This window comes from Glycine soja, chromosome 2 (genome assembly GCF_004193775.1).
Source record: "Glycine soja cultivar W05 chromosome 2, ASM419377v2, whole genome shotgun sequence".
NCBI lineage: Eukaryota > Viridiplantae > Streptophyta > Magnoliopsida > Fabales > Fabaceae > Glycine > Glycine soja.
Window position 1 is genome coordinate 36,137,466 of NC_041003.1, and position 19,690 is coordinate 36,157,155.

At 35.3% G+C, this 19,690-nt stretch overlaps 1 protein-coding gene across 1 annotated transcript; it reads left to right on the top strand.

The window, feature by feature from the left end:
• The first annotated feature begins 4,823 nt into the window (after positions 1-4,823).
• Positions 4,824-19,605, top strand: LOC114393101 (S-formylglutathione hydrolase-like). The gene is made up of 7 exons (XM_028354366.1): positions 4,824-5,074; positions 5,177-5,294; positions 5,969-6,016; positions 9,097-9,293; positions 18,727-18,825; positions 18,909-18,974; positions 19,234-19,605. Exons 1-7 carry the CDS (start codon positions 4,928-4,930, stop codon positions 19,414-19,416), a joined length of 858 nt encoding a protein of 285 aa, XP_028210167.1. The 5' UTR covers positions 4,824-4,927; the 3' UTR covers positions 19,417-19,605.
• Positions 19,606-19,690: the final 85 nt, after the last annotated feature.

The window sequence follows — 19,690 nt, forward strand, 5'->3', positions numbered from 1 at the left end:
TTTTCAAGATATTTTGATTATTTTATTATTATTTTTTGCCTTTTTTTATTTAACCGAGGTTACAATGTGAACGATCGGTTGGATTTTATTTCAACAGTGATTAAACGAGATTACAACACAAATGATCAGTTGAAATTCATTTTATCAATTATTTGGCGAGATAACGGCTTAAATAAACGATCAAAAGCTTGTTAAAAGCGGAAGAAAAGAATACCGAAAGTAAACGAGATGAAGAATGAAAGAAAACAAAACAAGAATGAATTGAAAGCCTGAGATTCGAAAACTTATCGGTTGAAGACCGAAGAACGAGTGAAGAACAAATGAAGAACGAACGAAGAACGATGAAGAACTTCCACGGAATCGCTCACAGAAATGTCTTGGAAGTGTTATGGAAGGACCTCGACTTGAATTTTTTTCCTTTTTTCTCTTCTCCTCACTAATTTCAAGTGAAAGCTTAGCGCAAAAATTGTTGGATCCTTAAACTCAGCCCCCTTCCCCTATTTATAGGAGAAAATGGGAGTGGTTACCACCTAGAGGCTTCTTGGGGAAGATTCCTGAGCTCACCCCTAATTGATAAGTTCACCCCCTCTAGGGTTGCTTACTGATTAGATTTCTTGAGTGCACCCCCAATTGATTAGTTCATCCCATCTTCCCAAGTGTTCTAGATGAATTTTCCTGAGCGTATCCCCGTGTTTGATAAGTCCACCCCCCACTTTTGTGTTTTTAGTTGTTTTCTTTCCAAAACCTCATGGATTTCACGATGATGAGTGTTAAGTTTTCCGAAGTGACCAATTGAGATCCGTGTGTCAACAAACAATCATCTCCGGGCAAAAATGGGGGTTGACGGTCTATTTACAGCCCCAGTTTTACTAAACACACTCTCGTGTTTTGCATGTTTTTATCGTTTCTTTTCCAAAATGTCTCAAAACTTTACGGATTCCATGGGGACGGGTCTCAAGTGTTTGGAAGTGGTCAAACGAGGTCTGCATCCTCGCAAACGATGATTTTCGGATGAAATTAGGGTATGGCAGCTTGCATTACGTTTTTTACAATTGTTGTTTCATTTTAACATTGAATAATCTTTGTTGATAGTTATTAATAAATATCAATTGATTTTTTACAATTGATAGTTTACTAGCTAGCTTTCTGCTAAAACCTGTTTGAAAGCAAAATGCAAATGGTATATGTTGTGCTGTGTGGTCTGATTTTATATTTACAGGTTAAATTTTGGGTTTTTTTTTTGTAAAAACAAAGAGTATTTAAAAAAATTCATAAAGACAACATCGGTTTTTTTAACAGAAATCGATGTTAACATATAAGTTAACGTCGGTTTTTTTACTTAAACTCATGTTAATGTTTGGAAGTTAACATCGTTTTTATATAGAACCAATGCTAACGTATATAACATCGGTTTTGTATAAAAACCGATGTCAACTGTATACATTCATACATTTTTTTTGGGTGTAATGCTTATTATATAACATCGGTTATTTAAATAACCGATGTTGTTAATTTTTCGTTAACATCAGTTTTCAAAAACCGATGTTAACGATAATACTTTCAACATCGGTTAAAAACCGAGGTAGAAAGTCATAAATAACTAATGTAAAAAACATATTTTTTAATAATGGCTAAATGATTCTGTGTTTCAAATTTGGGCTAAAGCAATGTAATATGTGTTATCATTTTTTACTAATTGATTCTTTAGGGGGCTAGTACATTGTTATAGAATTACAAGGTCAACATGGATGTTGTTTTACTAGTTTCCATTCTTTTCCAACATGCATAATTGAAATTTTATATTTGCATCAATACATGAATAAATAAATCATTAAAGAATGATAAAATCAACAAGGAAACTATGTTTCCGCCATCTAATGTGCCAAAAGATGCACATATTTGCATAATTTCATATGGTGACTATTTTTAGTATGAATGTTGTTATAATAAGATATGTAGCAATTTCCAATGTTATTAACCATTGACTCATGTAAATGTAAATAAGCAACGATTGTGCGAATGAAATTTAACGAAAGACAAAGAAAACATATATAATAGGAAACATTTGGAAAATTGTGGGATATTCAAAGTTTAGATAATGATTTAAGTTGGACAATTTTGGCGTGACCTAAAGTAAAAAAATGTTTTAGTGACATATTCAACTTTAGATGCTTATGCAATGATGGACTTGCCGACTTATCCTCAATGCCTATGGTATTGGTCGAAACAATTGTGAGAGAAGTTTGGGAGAACATCAAGTCGACAAATTTTCACACCATGGGTAATTCAACACGACATTCTCATCCGACATAAGATTATCAATGACACATCAGGGTTACTTGACTTTGCAACTTCACTCCAACCCATGGGATGAACATCAACTTTCAAGAGATCCCACACTAAATATCACCCACGAGGCCAGAGCTTCACATGAACTCTTTCATAACCTCCCTGGTTAAGCTGAATAACAACTTTTAGGACAAATTTTATCATGTCATGATGCATGACATATGATATTTCACATGTAAACTCTGCTTAATGGGTTGAAATGTGAACTTTGCTGACTAGTGTAAGGAAGCTCCAAGGATTCATTCAAGGGCAACAAGGAACTCATGGGTTATTTGGGATATCTGCTATTTGGAAGCATTGCATATGGTTCATGGACAATAGGAAATTCATAGGCATGCTGTGATCTTTGCTACATTGTGTCTTGAAGTGTTTCATTGGACACGGGCAACAAGGAATTCACAGGCTGACTATTAACCTCGGTGACTCGTTACTATAAATCGTGATTTTGGGTTTTTCTTCATAATTTATTCTCTAAGGATTCCTAATACTCTAAAACTTAGCCTAAATTTGTGATTTTTAGACTGCACTCTTAGTCTTGTTGTACAGAAAAACTTATTTTTATATAATTTTTTACAACAACATATTCTTATATTATAAATTAGAATATGAAACTCATTTCCTTGTTTGAACATTCTCAATGTTATCTTCTTTTTCTCCCTTGAATTTTTTATTTTACACACTACTCTCGCAATTCATATTTTTTTCATTCATTTTAAACTACTTTTATTAATTTTTATTAATACGTTTGATATTTTTTTAGTTGTTTGTCCCTTTCAATTTGTGTTTTTTTTTGTCGTCTCAAAATTAAGTTTTTTTTAAAAGAAACTATCAATATAACAATTTTAAAAGCTTACTCTAGTAATATTGAGTGTTTATCTAAGTTTACTTAATAAGAATTTATTTTTTTTTAATAAATAATTGTTTGTAACTTCATAAAAAGAAAATCAAGTTGATTTTCTTATATAGAATCCTCATTTTTTCCCTATAAATACTTTGAAATCTAATTAAAATTAATCTTATATTGAAATTTAAATTATTTATTGTAATCCAAAATATAGTTTATGTATTGAAAGATATTTATTTTGTTACAATTTTTAATTACAATATTATTTACATATTAAAAATTTTATTTGGTTATTTTACATAACAACAATTTTTTATTTCTTATAAATTCTAAGCATATAAAAATAAATATTTATCCTTCCAATAACCAAACGAAAATACTATCGCTTATAATTTATGAAAGAAATAAACATATTAGATAATAAAGTATAAATTAAAATAAGAAATAAATAAGTAATATGAATAGCTTAGAGAGTAAATCCTCTAAAAAAAAAAGTTTAGAGTAAACAATTACTTTGGTTCCCGAATTTCTACGCTGTTGCCACGTTAATCTTTATAGTGAAAGAAATTAAATAAAAACTCTTGAAAAATGTAAATCGATAATTATATTAGTCTAAATTCAAATGTGACTAAAATAATAATATTAAAAATTCATTACTTTTTTAGTCATCTTATTTTTTTTTAAAATTTTGTCTTATTATTAATAGATGATTCAATTTAATTTATTAATTTTCAAATTGATATTTTTGATTCCTTCTATTCAAATTGACTTGACAGGGTTTATTAAAAATTTTATTTATGAAATCAAATGGTATCATTTTAAAAATTATGAGATTATATTGAATTGTTTATTAATAGTGGAATGCATTTGAAAAAAAATAAATAAACAATTAAAACAAAAAGGATGAAAATTTTGCATGCATTAAAATAAAAAATGAAAATTTTATAAACATTTAAAAACTGAATTTTAAAATACAATTAAAATATTATACCATGTGACAAATTCATAAAACTACAAATTACTCTTCATCACATGACATCTTCATATGTCACATGATAGTTATTTGTTATGTTGACATGAAAACTATTAAAAATATAAATACTTAATGGATCCATATGTTAACTTCATATTAAAAATAAAAAATTGGAAGTTGTTAAAAATATTTAGAATTAAGAATATAAAAAAAACTTAATTAAATCAACATAACAAGTAATTAAACTTATGAATAATATTTTGATCTTTTATTTTGTTCAAAATAATTAGTTATTTTTTAAAAATTTACTTTAGTCTTTTATCTTATTTAAAAAATTCAAAATAAAAATTTATCTCTTAAAAAATTCATTTTGATATCTTATCTTTTTTAAAAGATCCAAAATAATATTTTAATTATTTAAATATATTTAACTTTGTCATTCAATAACACTAAAATATCATTTTAAATATATTTAAATAATTGAAGGGTTATTTTGAATTTTTTTAAGCAAAATAAGTGACCAAAGTGAGATAAAAAAATCCTTTGAACAAAATAAATAAAATAAAATATGAAAATAGTTTTTTTAAAAGGTAAAAAAGTAATTGAAGAAAAAAATAAAACTAAAATCATCATTTAGGATAACAGCAGTCCTCTGATTATCTGGTGAGGGGAACGATGATATAAAACCTCACTCTCACTCGCAGATCTTCACTCACCCAAAACCAACCTACTCCAAGGAAGTCCCCTAATCAGAACCAGAGATGGACACCAAACCCACCGAGATCAGCAGCGGCAAGATGTTCGGAGGTTACAACAAGAGATTCAAGCATTTCAGCCTTACCCTGGGATGCTCCATGAACTTCCACATCTACTTCCCTCCATCTCCTTCTCCCTCTCACAAATTCCCAGTGAGTCCCTCTCTCAATTTCCCCATTTCTCATTCCAATTTAACCTAATTTTGCACTTCCTCGATTGATTGACCCGGCTATTGTGCTTTGAATGAATAATAGGTGCTGTACTTTCTCTCTGGCCTCACTTGCACCGACGAGAACTTCATATTCAAGTCGGGTGCTCAGCGTGCCGCTTCCGCCGAGGGTGTTGCCTTGGTTGCCCCCGACACTTCTCCGAGTAAATCAGAATGCTTTCATTTATTTATTTATTTTCTCCGTGTTATTTTCCGAATAAAACTTGTTATTGCTTCTACTTACCAAACTTGATTAACATTAGGCTAAAATACAATTTTTGTCCTTATCTACAATTTTTTTTTGTTTCAGTTTGGTCACTATAAACTGTCAGTCGATCATAAACCACCGATCATAATAGTTTGTTAACTTTTATAATAATTACTTTAAAATTCATTTCAAAGATGATTTCTTATTGCATGTCTATTAAACTCGCAGATATTTTTGTTTTGATCTTCCTGAAATTATTTTTTTCATTTAGTCTCTTGTAAACTTTTGATATAGGTCCTCATTGGTAGTTTTTTATTTTAGTCCATGTTAAGAAACATCGTGCATATTTTCCAATATCTGTCAAGTACTCAAGTCAGGTCATTACTTAGCTGAGAATCCTAATGTCAAATACAAAAATGAAAGTAAAATAAAAAAATTAATAGGGACCAAAACAGAAAATTTATTTTAAGAGGGCTGGAATGAAAATAACTGTATATTATACGGACTACATAGTTAATCAAGCCAATCAAAAAATATATATTTTAACCACTATAATTAATTGGTAATGGTCTTTCTACTTTTCCTTTTGTTAAGCTTCAATATGTTCTCAGTTTAAACTTGATAATGCAGGAGGCTTGAATGTGGAAGGAGAAGCAGACAGCTGGGACCTTGGAGTAGGTATGTCACATGAGACCAATATATTTGGGCCTTAAATAAGGCTGGGTCTTAATTGAACCCTGGGCGCGACTTTGTGGGGCTCGGGGATGGGGCCTTAGTTTTAGTCTTGCAGATTGTTTGCCTTATGAGGATGTTGAATTTCTTGAAATTGTCATTTAGATATGGTATATTAGAATCATAATGGATGTTCTGTTTTATCTTCTACCCTTGTTTTTGTGACTCAGTGGCTAAACTTTCATTTTATATACTGCTTATACACTTAGTAATGAAAATTTGTGCATATATTTGCTTAAAAAAATATTTGTGCATATAGAAGTACAATTTTCATTACCCAATTCTATATTTGTGTAAGGAATTTTATATGTATAAGTAAGAGGAACTTTTGCAAGGGGTTATGAGGCTGGCTTGGTGATGAAGGGAGAAGCGAGGGAGGGGGGGAAGAGGTCGTGAGTTCGAATCTTCCCCCTTAACAACAAACTAACAACTAATGTTTGTGTTAAAAAAATAGAAACCTTTGCTAATATAGTTCCTACAACAACACAGTAGTGGGAGAGATCACAGGAAATAAACCAACCTAATAAGTGTTTACGAGACTTGTCAATAATGAGGGGTAAAAATATTGTTTGTTCTCTAAGGCTATATGTTTTTGTTACTGAATATGGCTCCCATTTGCATAGTAAATTTATGCCTTTTTTTTTTCCCTCCTTCTAGTGATTTCTTTCTTATTAGCTTTCTTCGTGTGGTTTTTGGGATTACATATGGAACTTATGATGTAAATTTAGACCTTTGATCATAAAGTCATTGAGTAAGGATCAGTATATTTTATTATTAAATCTTGTTACAAAATTAAGATATTTTGATATTTGTTGTTAAACCTTAAACCCTCATTGGTGTGGGTTGGGTGAAATAAGTCTGGCTTTAACTTGTTATAGCCTTATAGGTAGTTTGCATGAGTTAAATTCTCTTCAGTGATTCATGTATTTCTTGAGTTTTTGACCCTTTGAATATTATGATGATTGCTGACCAAAATCCTGACCGATGGTACCAAAAATAGTTTCATAGTGAGTAGAGAAAAAAAAACATTGTTATACTCTTTGTGCCATGAATGCATGTATATGGTTGCATATATGCATGAGGGAAATTATCCAAGGCTAGATGAATGACACTCTTGTTTAGACAAGTCCATTACCATGTGCATGCCCCACTTGGTCCTAATGTCAAATTTACAATGCATTTCGAAAGATTTACACCTTCAAACTACTCAGGCTTCTTCATTTTTTTGGGTAGGCAAATTAATAATAATATTAATAGGTTAACTAAAGCACAACACAGACTTCTGCATGTTTGCACCTGAATCAATGGTACCCATAATAATGTAAATTGTGAAATGTTGGAGGTGTGGCTTGCAGTAAATTCACTTCGAGAAGTTGTAGCAGATGTTGAATGTTGTGTGTTAGTTCCTTTTTCTATGACATGGGATGTATATTGTGAAGATGTTGCATCATCCTGTAACTTTGCTTTACTATTAGTATTGTTGTTGTTGTGGTTGAATACATTTTGTAACATTCTTGTGTTTATTTGGAAAAAGTTTGGTACGGGTATGACACCACAAAATCAATTAGCTAGGAGCATTTTTTCCATTTGTCAACTCCCATCCCTGTATATCACCTTAACCCAACCCTCTTTACATGAAAACAAGATTTTGTTTATACTGCCCTCCTTCTACTATCATACACTTCTCTCTTTATCTTTTCAATAATTGTCTTTTATCTTCCCACCCCATCTCACTTCATTGCAGATTGTGAGGTTAGGGGTGTGCATTGTGACATCAAGGTTCTTTACCCATTAGCTCATGAAGTAATCCCATCGATCTAAATACTAAAGTAAATGAATGCTAACTATATATTCAGATTTGGTATGAAGTGTAGTGTGAATTTAGGCATGGGACTTATAATTTAGTTAGGAATTTTGTGAGGAAATCAGATTGGCATTGAAGATTGGTAAATATTTGAAATTTGAAATTGTAGGAGTTAGGTAAAGAAGAAGGAAAATAAAGAAATTTGGGTAACAGTTGTACATTGAAGATATGGCTGATAGATGTAACAATATCACAACCAATATTCCTATTTATATTAGTTAACAATAATTAGGTCCAGTAATAATACTACTAGTATGTTTCCAAGCCCACAAACATAATAAGACCAATAACCTTAATATTCTTACACTTTCTCAAGCTAAAGCTTATTAAACTTTAAACTTGCTACAGGTACGAAACCCACAAACATGAAACAAATAACTAAAGTTATATATTAAAATTGAACTGCACTGAACTGAACTGAATGTTTGGATTGCTGCCGATTGCAAAGGCTTGAAATGGTTCTTTGGCTGTCTGCTGGCCATCTTATTCCACAGAATTCGAAAAGGAAAACAAATTGAAATGGTTCTGTGGCTGTCTGCTAAACAAGATAATAAACTGTTAGAATTCAGAACTTCTTAACGACCTGCCCAATTGAAATGGTCGAAGGAATATAAAAGGATGATACCCAAATTGAAATTCTGAATGACACTAATCAAATGGGAATTTATTGTGTGACATGCATATTTATTGCATACAGACACAAAAGAATGTTGAAACTTTAAGATCCCACACCTAATTCTCTACCTAAACCTTGGCTTTACCATAATATGCCAATGGATGATGAAACTTGTTATGTTAGTGCACTACACAGCCTAAAAGTTCATCAAGTGCTGTTGGACATGAATGGGAAAATGGAAGGTACTGATAATATGGAGCTGGTGTTACCAAAGCATGTTAACATGATGTATAGAAAATCTAAAGTGTACTCATCATGATGTATAACAGATGAAAAATTATTTTATCTGCTCTGGAATATCTCCAAATTGTGATATCTCTGCTTCATTATCCTTATTTTGATAGAAAAAAGCTCATTTTTGTTCAGGTGTGAATGTTGTGTGGAATAATTTTAATTGTTATGGGCTATAGCTAAGAGAATTTGAGATGTGCAGTATGCATTTTACTTATCAGAAGATATCTTATTTGCATATATATTCTGGAGCAGGTGCAGGATTTTATCTCAATGCCACACAAGAGAAATGGAAGAATTGGCGCATGTATGACTATGTTGTCAAGGAGTTGCCAAAGCTTCTGAGTGATAATTTTCCACAGCTTGAAATATCAAAAGCTTCTATATTTGGTCATTCTATGGGTGGGCATGGTGCTCTAACAATCTTCCTGAAAAATCAGGATAAATATAAGGTGTTGATTACACAACTGAAAATCTGGTTTTAATATAGTCAAAGAATTACTTTGGAAACTTTGGCAATTTCCTAAGCATTATGGATGGTTTTACTGTTGAAATAGCATGTGGATTGTTATTAGTTGTTTTCCCTAACTGAGATACTGCTCATTAATATATTTCTCCACTATAAGCTGACTGTGTATTGCATAAGGGTTAGTGGTTTCTGATATTTGTTAGGATATCTGGTAACGTTTGATTAGTTTAAGCTTATATTTTACATGGAACTATTAATGTTTAATAGTTGCGAGACTATGTTTGGTACAAGGAGGATGATCATTAGAGTTCATTTTTTCCCTATTGGATTTTTGGTGCTAGTGACGAGTTTATCTTTTATTTCTTTTGAGTTCCCTTTGCATAAGGGTTAGTGGTTTCAAATATTTGTTAGGATATCTGTAGTCTTGATGTGATGTGTATGTATAAAACATATCTTTTCCCAGATGTAAATCCCCTGATGGACTCCCGGTCAATAATATCGGCGCTTTTCCCAGCCAAACGCCGTCGTTGGCTAAGGGAGACTATCGGAGGGGCCGTCGGGACTCAGGGTACCGTTCGCGGAGAAGGAACGTAACTTTCGGCAGCACTGCTGACGTGTCGCCATCTTGTTGGCGCACGCTTACCCAGGTCTCTAAGGACTTCAGCCACGCCACGCTGGATTTGAACAATTGTAACGGCTCTTTCCCTACGAGCTTGCATGGTTATGGAAGGTATGAGCCTAGGTCTCCATGTCCAACCCAACTTCAGATACCACTTGAGGAAACTGCAGCGGCAGGGATCTCGCTGAAGACCCATCGGACAATAGATGCTGGTGATATAATGAGAGACCAAGGGGCCTTGGAAGAAGAACCTTTAGTCAACAAACCTGATGAATTTCCAATGGTCAATAAGGTTTCAAACTTGCGGGGCATGGATGATAGGGACGTTGTATCGCATTCCCAATGTGAGAAGAAGGATGTAGATATTCGGAAGATGGGCCTGGTGAAGACAAGCCCAGTTAAAAAAGAGAGCAAATCCAATTCTGCCTTAAAAGTTTATAGCAGAAGAAAAACATGTCATATAGCAAAATCCATGGCCCGTTTAAATCTTGGCCCAATTTTAAATGAAATTGGAACAGAAGGGGATACAAGGGTGATGGTAGCAGGTAATTCCTACGATTATAATAAGGAAGGGGTTGACCTTTGTGACTCTCAATCTGGTCCTTTGACCCCTCAGCAGGATCACCAACCCCATAGTCCTATTCCCCCAAGTAGCTTTAATAATGATTTCAATGGAGTGGAAGGTGATCAGCATTGGGAGATAGCTCGTCAATTGGGTATATCTTTTGATGAAAATTTTAAAAACAGGGGTAAGGAGTTTTTGGATGAGGCTAGTACAAGTCATTCAGCTGCAGCAACAACAGAGATGGGAAACAACACAATTGCTCCATGAATATTCTCTCTCTCAACTCTAGAGGTTTGGGTAGTGGAGTCAAGAGGTCAGCTATTCGAAAATTATCTCTGGCCAACAAGATTGATGTTCTATGCATTCAAGAAACTAAGAAAGACTCCATTGATAAGAAGCTATGTCAATACCTGTGGGGGGATAGTAATGCTACTTGGGAATGTCTTCCTTCTACTAATTCTGCTGGTGGCCTATTATGCATTTGGAACAATGATTCCTTTGTGGTGAATAGGAAGTCAGTGGGGAGTGGTTTTATTTTGCTGGAAGGATTGTGGGTAAAGGAAAACAAGAAAGTCATCATTATTAATGTTTATGCGCCCTGTGATATACAAGGGAAGAGAAATCAATGGGAAGAGATTCTGCTTTTGAAGTCCTCCTATCAAAATGAATTGTGGTGTATCTTAGGAGACTTCAATTCGATAAGAAATCATAATGAGAGATTGAGTTCATCTCAGAATCTGGCTAATGCATCCAGTATTGAGGAATTCAATTCCTGGATTTCTCTTATGGCTGTAGAAGAGGTTAGATCTATAGGTAGAAAATATACCTGGATCAGACCTAATGGAAGTGTTATGAGCAAGCTGGATAGGTTCTTCATTTCTGATAATTGGTTGACTCTTTGGCCTGATACAACACAGTTTGTACTAGACAGAGATTTTTCAGATCATTGCCCTATCCTTCTAAGATCCAAAAGTGTTGATTGGGGTCCTAAGCCTTTCAAGGTCATGGATTGGTGGCTGCAGGACAAGGGATTTCAGGAAATGGTGACCCTTAAATGGAGCAATTATCACCCTAATGGATGGGGAGGATACGCCCTCAAGCAAAAATTGAAGTTCATTAAAGCCTGCATTAGACAGTGGAGTTCATCCAATGGAGTTATTAATGCTAAGAAAATTCAGGTTTTAAAGAAGGAGTTGAATGCTTTGGAGGCTGGTATATCTGACAGAATTATGAATCAATCTGAAAGGGAGCTCAAGAAGTCTCTCCAGGAGCAATTATGGCAAGCTGCTAATGCCTATGAATCTATGTTGAGGCAAAAGGCTAGAGTGAAATGGTTAAAGGAAGGGGACAGAAATTCAGCTTACTTCCACAAGCTGATAAATCATAGAAGAAGACATAATGCTATTCAAGGATTGATCATTGATGGGGAATGGGTTCAGGATCCTAGTAGGGTTAAATCTGAGGCTTTCAATCATTTTAAAGAAAGATTTTCTGAGCAGAATTTTAATAGACCAACCATGGATGGTGTGCAGCTACCTTCCATTGGTCAAAGTGAGAATGAAGCCCTTGTGTCTAGATTTTCTGATGCTGAAATAACCTCAGCTGTGTGGGACTGTGATGGTGATAAAAGTCCGGGCCCGGACGGGCTTAATTTCAATTTTATCAAGAAGTTTTGGAAGACTTTGAAGCCTGACTTTATGCGTTTCATGGATGAGTTTTATTATAATGCTTCTTTCCCAAAAGGAAGCAATGCCTCATTCATAGCTCTTATTCCCAAGATCAAGGATCCCCAAGCTTTTAACGATTATAGGCCAATTTCTCTTATAGGCTGTGTCTACAAAGTTGTATCCAAGGTCTTGGCTAATAGATTAGCCCTTATTCTACCTCAGCTGATTGATGAAAGGCAAACAGCCTTTATGAAAGGAAGGCATATTTTGCATGGAGTGTTGATAGCTAATGAGGTTATAGCTGAAGCTAAATCAAAAAATAAACCTTGCATGTTCTTCAAGGTTGATTTTGAAAAAGCTTACGACTCGGTCTCTTGGGGCTTTCTTAATTACATGATGTTAAGGATGGGTTTTTGTGAAAGGTGGAGAAAGTGGATCCATGGTTGCCTTGCTACTGCATCAGTTTCCATTTTAATTAATGGAAGTCCCACCTCGGAGTTTGCACCCAAGAGAGGTTTAAGGCAGGGTGACCCCCTTGCCCCCCTCCTTTTTAATTTGGTGGCAGAAGGGCTTACAGGTTTAATGAGGACAGCTATATCCAAAAATCTGTACAGCAGTTATCAAGTTGGAAGTTTGAAGGAAGATATAAATATTCTGCAATATGCAGATGACACTCTATTCTTTGGTAATGCTCTTTCAGCCAATGTCAGAGTTCTAAAGTCTATCCTATCATGTTTTGAGTTGGCTTCTGGACTCAAGATTAATTATTCAAAAAGTCAGTTTGGATGCTTTGGAAAATCTGAGGAGTGGTGTAGAGATGCGGCTCTTTTTCTCAACTGCAGGCAGATGGATATTCCTTTCTTGTATCTAGGAATTCCAGTGGGGTCTAGTCCAAAAAGTGGGAGTGTTTGGCAGCCTATCATCAACAAATTTCAGACCAAGCTGGCATCTTGGAAGCACAGATGCCTTTCTATGGGGGGCAGAATTACCATTATCAACTCTGTTTTGACAGCAATGCCTATTTATTTGTTGTCTTTCTACAGAATTCCCAAAAAAGTTGCTCAAAAAATAGTAGCTATCCAAAGAAACTTCCTTTGGGGCGGTGACAATGACACTTCTAAGATCCCTTGGGTTAAATGGGATACAGTCTGTTTATCAAAAGCCAGAGGCGGATTGGGTATTAAAGATTTGAACAAGTTCAATGAAGCCTTACTAGGCAAATGGGGATGGCAGCTGGCAAATAATCCCCATCAGCTTTGGGCAAGAACTTTAGTGTCTATATATGGGGGATGGCAGGCCTTATTACATGGTAGAGGTAGTGCTGACAATTCTCCTTGGTGGAAGGATTTAAAATCGATCTTCCAGCAGCAACATCAGAATAGTTTGGCCACTAACTTGAGGTGGAAGGTGGGTAATGGGACCAGAATCCAGTTTTGGAAAGACAAATGGAGGGAAGATGATATAACCCTTAAAGACAAATACCCTGTTTTATATCAGGTGAGTCAGCAACAGGACCTCACTATCAATTTAATGGGTCAGAATATTGACAATGGGTGGGATTGGAAGTTTCAATGGAGGAGAAATTTCTTCGATCATGAAATTGATACGGTGGCAGCTTTCATGGATGAGATTGATGGGGCTCAGATTCACTCCTCTAGAATGGATTATCTCACTTGGAGGGCTGAACCTAGTGGATCCTATTCCACAAAGTCAGCATACAATTTCCTCATGGAAGACGGCGGATCAGATTATGAAGATAATGCTTCCAGGTTTATGTGGAATTTGAAAATTCCTCCAAGAGCAGCCGCTTTCTCTTGGAGAATCTTTAAAGATAGATTGCCTACTAAGGCTAATTTAAGAAGGAGGCAGGTGTGCCTTCCATCATATTCCTGTCCTTTATGTGATGGAGAGGAGGAAACTATTGGTCATGTCATGTTTGATTGCACAAGAACTAGATGCCTTTGGTGGGAGATTTTGAGATGGGCTGACAGAGTGGGTCCCTTCACCATTGATCCTAAAGATCACTTCACCCAATTCTCAAGATGGAGTAGCAAAAAATGTATAGACAATAGATGGGCAGTGCTTTGGATAGCTTTATCCATGACTATTTGGAAACATAGAAATTCAATGGTTTTTAATAACCAGAATTTCAACTCCGAAAAAGTCATGGATGAAGCTTTATTCCATTCATGGACCTGGTTAAAATGTATGGACAAAGATTTTCATATTCATTTTAATCAATGGTCCACTAGTTTGAGGGAGGAGCTGTCTTAGGGATTGATTTTTTGTTTCAGATAACGTTATCTTGTATTTTTTAGATGGGTTAGGCAATTTTGCCTTGTACTCTTTTTCCTGTATGCAGTACACCTAGTACTACATCATATATAAAATTATATATAGATTTTTGCTGTGCAAAAAAAAAATAAAACATATCTTTTATGTTGAACTTTTCCTATTCAATTAATGGGGAAAACGTATGAGTAATACAGGATGATCATCAGAATTCATGTTTTCCTTGTACTATGTTATATGCATATATAAGAGTTGATATGCATATGTATTATGATAAACATAAGCATAAGCCACACATCCCCAAGGTGTACACCCGCAAACACCCAAGGGTTGCATACCACCCAACAGTTACAACCCACCCAAAGGGTGTAAACCACTCAATAGTTACGATTCACCCAAAGGGTGCAAGGTCAGAAGATGTGAATCTAGGGGACATGACCCTTGGGAACAGTCAAAACGAATCGAAAGGGGACATGACCCTTGGGAACAATCACAACCAACCGAAAGATGTGAATCAAGGGGACATGACCCTTGGGAATAGTCACAACCAACCATTATGATCCGTCCAAGGGGTGCAAGGTTAGGAGATGTGAATCAAGGGGGCATGACCCTTGGGAACAGTCACAACCATTCAGAATAGTTGTGTCCATTAGATGTAGTATACATAGAAGTAAACCAGAATGAGAAAGACACTCTGGAATTAGGAAGAATCTGAATTGTGGAGAGACAGGCTCTAGAAAACCTGTGTAATACAATATCTCTAATTATCTATAAAAATTTCTGTTCCATCTTTTCAAATCTGTTCCATTTTGATCTCTTATCAATTTGGTATTAGAGCACTGATTCGGTACCTGTTTCCAACAATGGTGACAACTCGATCTAATTCTGAAAATCCAGACACAATGGAGAGAATTTTGGAGATGCTAATGGAGGACCGACAAAACCGAGATGCAGAACGACAACAACTTGAAACATGTTTTGCGCGCCTAGAAGTCATGTTGGAAAATTTATTCAAGCATTCAGATGATGGCACTCCCAAAGGTTCCGTCAATAAAGAAGAGACACCCAAAAACCACTCCGGCGAAGGAAAAATAGAACGATGGGGAGAATTGGAAATCCCCATATATGATAGGGAATCTGATGCTTATAGTTGGATAAATAAATTGGAACGCTTCTTTCAAATGAGAGATATACTGGAAGAAGAGAAAATTCAAGCAGTTATGGTGGCGCTAGATGGAAAGGCTATCTTGGTTCCAATGGTGGGAGACTTGCAATTCTGATATTGGATGGGGTGATTTCAAAGTTGCCATTCTTGAAAGATTCCAAACTTCAGCCACTCTCAACCCTTTTGCCGCCCTCCTTGCACTTAAACAAGAAGAAACGGTGGAAGAGTATGTTGAGCAATTGGAAAGGTTCGCTGGAGGTGTATCCACAGATTCTCAGAAGTTGGAAGCAATGACATTATGGCCTACGCCTAAGAATGCCACCGGCTTAAGGGGATTCTTAGGCCTTACTGGCTATTACAGGAGGTTTATTCATAATTATGGAAAAATAGCAAGGCCATTGACCAACCTGTTGAAGAAAAATGCTAGAGGCGCAAACTGCCTTCGAACAACTTAAGCAAGCCATGACCAGTTTGCCTACATTAGTAGTACCTGACTTTTCAAAGCCTTTTGTGGTTGAAACTGATGCTTGTGGAACTGGATTCGGAGCAGTTCTAATGCAAGAAGGAAGACCCCTAGCCTTTTGGAGCACTACCATATCCGAAAGAAACCAAAGGAAATCGGTGTATGATCACGAATCGATGGCAGTCGGGAAAGCGATCCAAAAATGGCGACACTACTTGTTGGGAAACCATTTTATTATCAAAACTGACCAAAAAAGTTTGAAATTTTTGACAGAACACAGGATGCTTGGTGAGGAACAATACAAATAGATTTTCAAATGGGCAGGATATGATTTTGAAATACAGTACAAGCCAGGGAAGGAAAATTCTGCCGCCGATGGCCTTTCGAAGAGAAGTTCCTATTGTGCCCTGACAATCTTACAAATTCACGATTTCGAAGAATGGACAAAAGAGATCAAACAAGATGACAAGTTACAGAAAATCATGCAAGACCTGATTATTGATCCCGCATCTCATATGGGCTATACTTTGATGGATTATAAGTTATTTTACATGGAGAAATTAGTGCTATCCAAATCTTCCTCTCGGATTCCAATCATTTTAAAAAAATTTCATTCATCATTGGTAGGACATTCAGTCTGTCAAAGAAACAAAAGTGACAACTTGTCTCCTGGAGGATTGCTATAGCCATTACCCATTCATACTCAAGTATGGACAAATATTTCTATGGATTTTATTGGAGGACAGCCCAAATCCAAGGGGAAGGATACAATCCTGGTGGTGGTTGATAGACTCACTAAATATGTCCACTTCATACCATTAGGACATCCCTTCAACGCTACCGAAGTAGCCACAGTTTTTCTACAGGAAATTGTAAGATTGCATGGATTTTCGTCTTCCATTGTTTCAGATCGTGACCTTTTCTTTTTAAGAAACTTCTGGAAAGCCCTTTTTAAAGCAGCAGGTACACAACTTAAGTTTAGTTCAGCATATCATCCCCAAACTAAGGGATAAACAGAAGTTGTCAACCGATGCTTGGAAGTTTATTTACAATACATAACTGGAACAAAGCCTAAGAAATGGGCCTCTTGTCTTCCATGGGCAGAATTCTGGTTTAACACCAATTATATCGCTTCAAGCAAGATGTCTCCTTTCAAAGATTTGTATGGACATGATCCCCCTCACATTCTCAAGGGATCCACCATTCCTTCTCGCCTTGAAGAAGTCAATAAACTAATAATTGCTCGGGATGGATTATTGGCTACTCTAAGAGAAAATTTGTTGAAGTCTTAAGATATCATGTGAGCAAATACCAACAAACGTCGTCGGGACATAGAATATGTAGTCGGTGATTAGGTGTTCTTGAAGATGCAACCTTACAGGAGAAGATCCTTGGCTAAAAGGATTAATGAAAAACTCTCCCCTCGATTTTATGCTCCTTTCCAGGTGTTTAATAAGGTGGGTACTATTGCTTATAAGTTGGATCTTCCATCTCACATTAAAATTCATCCGGTCTTTCATGTCTCTCTCCTCAAGAAAGCCAGTCCCAACCTTTACCACCTATGTTATCTGAGGATTGGAAATTACAAACTTATTCAGATTCTGTTTTAGATAGTCGTGAATTACAACCGGGCAACGTGAAAGTTTTAATTCAGTGGAAAAATCTCCCTCCCAGTGAAAATAGTTGGGAATCTGTGGCTAAATTACAAGAGATTTTTTCGATTTATCACCTTGAGGACAAGGTGAGTCTTTTAGGCGGGGGTATTGATAAGCATAAGCATAAGCCACCCATCCCCAAGGTGTACACCCGCAAACACCCAAGGGGTGCAAACTACCCAACAATTACAACCCACCCAAAGGGTGTAAACTACTCAATAGTTACGATTCACCCAAAGGGTGCAAGGTCAGAAGATGTGAATCTAGGGGACATGACCCTTGGGAACAATCACAACCAACCGAAAGATGTGAATCAAGAGGACATGACCCTTGGGAACAGTCACAACCAACTATTATGATCTGCCCATGGGGTGCAAGGTTAGGAGATGCGAATCAAGGGGGCATGACCCTTGGGAACAGTCACAACCATTCAGAATAGTTATGTCCATTAGATGTAGTATAAATAGAAGTAAAGCAAAATGGGAAAGACACTCTGGAATTAGGAAGAATCTGAGTTGTGGAGAAACTGGCTCTCGAAAACCTGTGTAATACAATATCTCTAATTATCTATAAAAATTTCTATTTCATCTTTTCAAATCTGTTCCATTTTGATCTGTTCTTATCACATTAATTTTATAAATCTGGTAGAATCTTATGCTTTGAGTTTCAATTCCACGTTTTACTATTCTGTGACTCCTTCCCGAGTTGAAGTAGAATCTGTAGTTTGACTACCATGATTGAGAAGAAGATAGACACACATTTATAGTTTATTGTTAAAAAAATATTGCAATCTTCATCGCTTATTATGTATGTTGCAAGTTAGAAGCAAAACAATCATTTCATCTTCGCGGTGAGCTTTTGAAGTTTGTAGAACATTTCCTAAGACAACATATAGACTGTACCATTTTTTTAATTTTTTATTATTTACATATTATTTGAATTCTAACTTAGTTTTCTTTTGTGTTTCGTTACATAACATCCTTGTTCCAGTCAGTTTCTGCCTTTGCTCCAATAGCAAATCCTATAAATTGTCCTTGGGGACAGAAGGCATTCTCAAATTATCTTGGTGACAATAAATCTGAGTGGGAGGTAAATTAATTGGGGAAACTGCATGTTCGCCTTACTTAACAAGTCTTAATATTTCATTATAATTAGAAGTTGAAATAATGCAGGATTACGATGCCACTCGTTTGGTAACAAAGTTTCCCAATGTTTCTTCCACCATTTTGATTGATCAGGTAAAAATTGTGGTTTTTGTTTATTTTTTAAATACTGGTGAATGATTGATTTAAAGAGTGTCAAAATTTTACCTGCTGGTATCCTGTACAGTTTATTAGATTGTATTTGGTTTTTATGTTTAAGAAATCCAAGCAATATAAAAAAACCAATATGGTCTGTCAGATATTGTACTATTCTTCCTAGGGCATGGTTTCAATTTATAAAATCTTGTACCAACATACTCGTACCAAGTTTTTGCTGGTTTTATCCACTTTTCAGGGAGAAGATGACAAATTTTTGCCTGATCAACTGTTGCCTCACAAGTTTGAAGAGGCTTGTAAAAAGGCCAACGTTCCCCTACTGTTACGTTTCCAACCTGGTTATGACCACCTTTACTACTTTATAGCCACATTCATAGATGATCACATCCGACATCATGCTCAAGCTCTTAGACTTAATTAAGTTATGTGCACTCTGATTATCTATAACTATTTTGTCAACTCTTCTAACTTTACTAAGCTGTTCATTTGCTCGTGGTACCATGGGTTGTACTTGAGTATGGTATGGAACTTCTTTCTTCGTATTACAATGTTTAAAACTAATCCTTTGTCTATGAAATATGTAGTAATTTTTATTGAAAAATTTATTATAGATTATAGTATATTTAATAGTAATGTTTTATTATTAAAATAGTTTTATTAACAAAATAGACTCAGTAAAATGAGAAGGGTAGGCT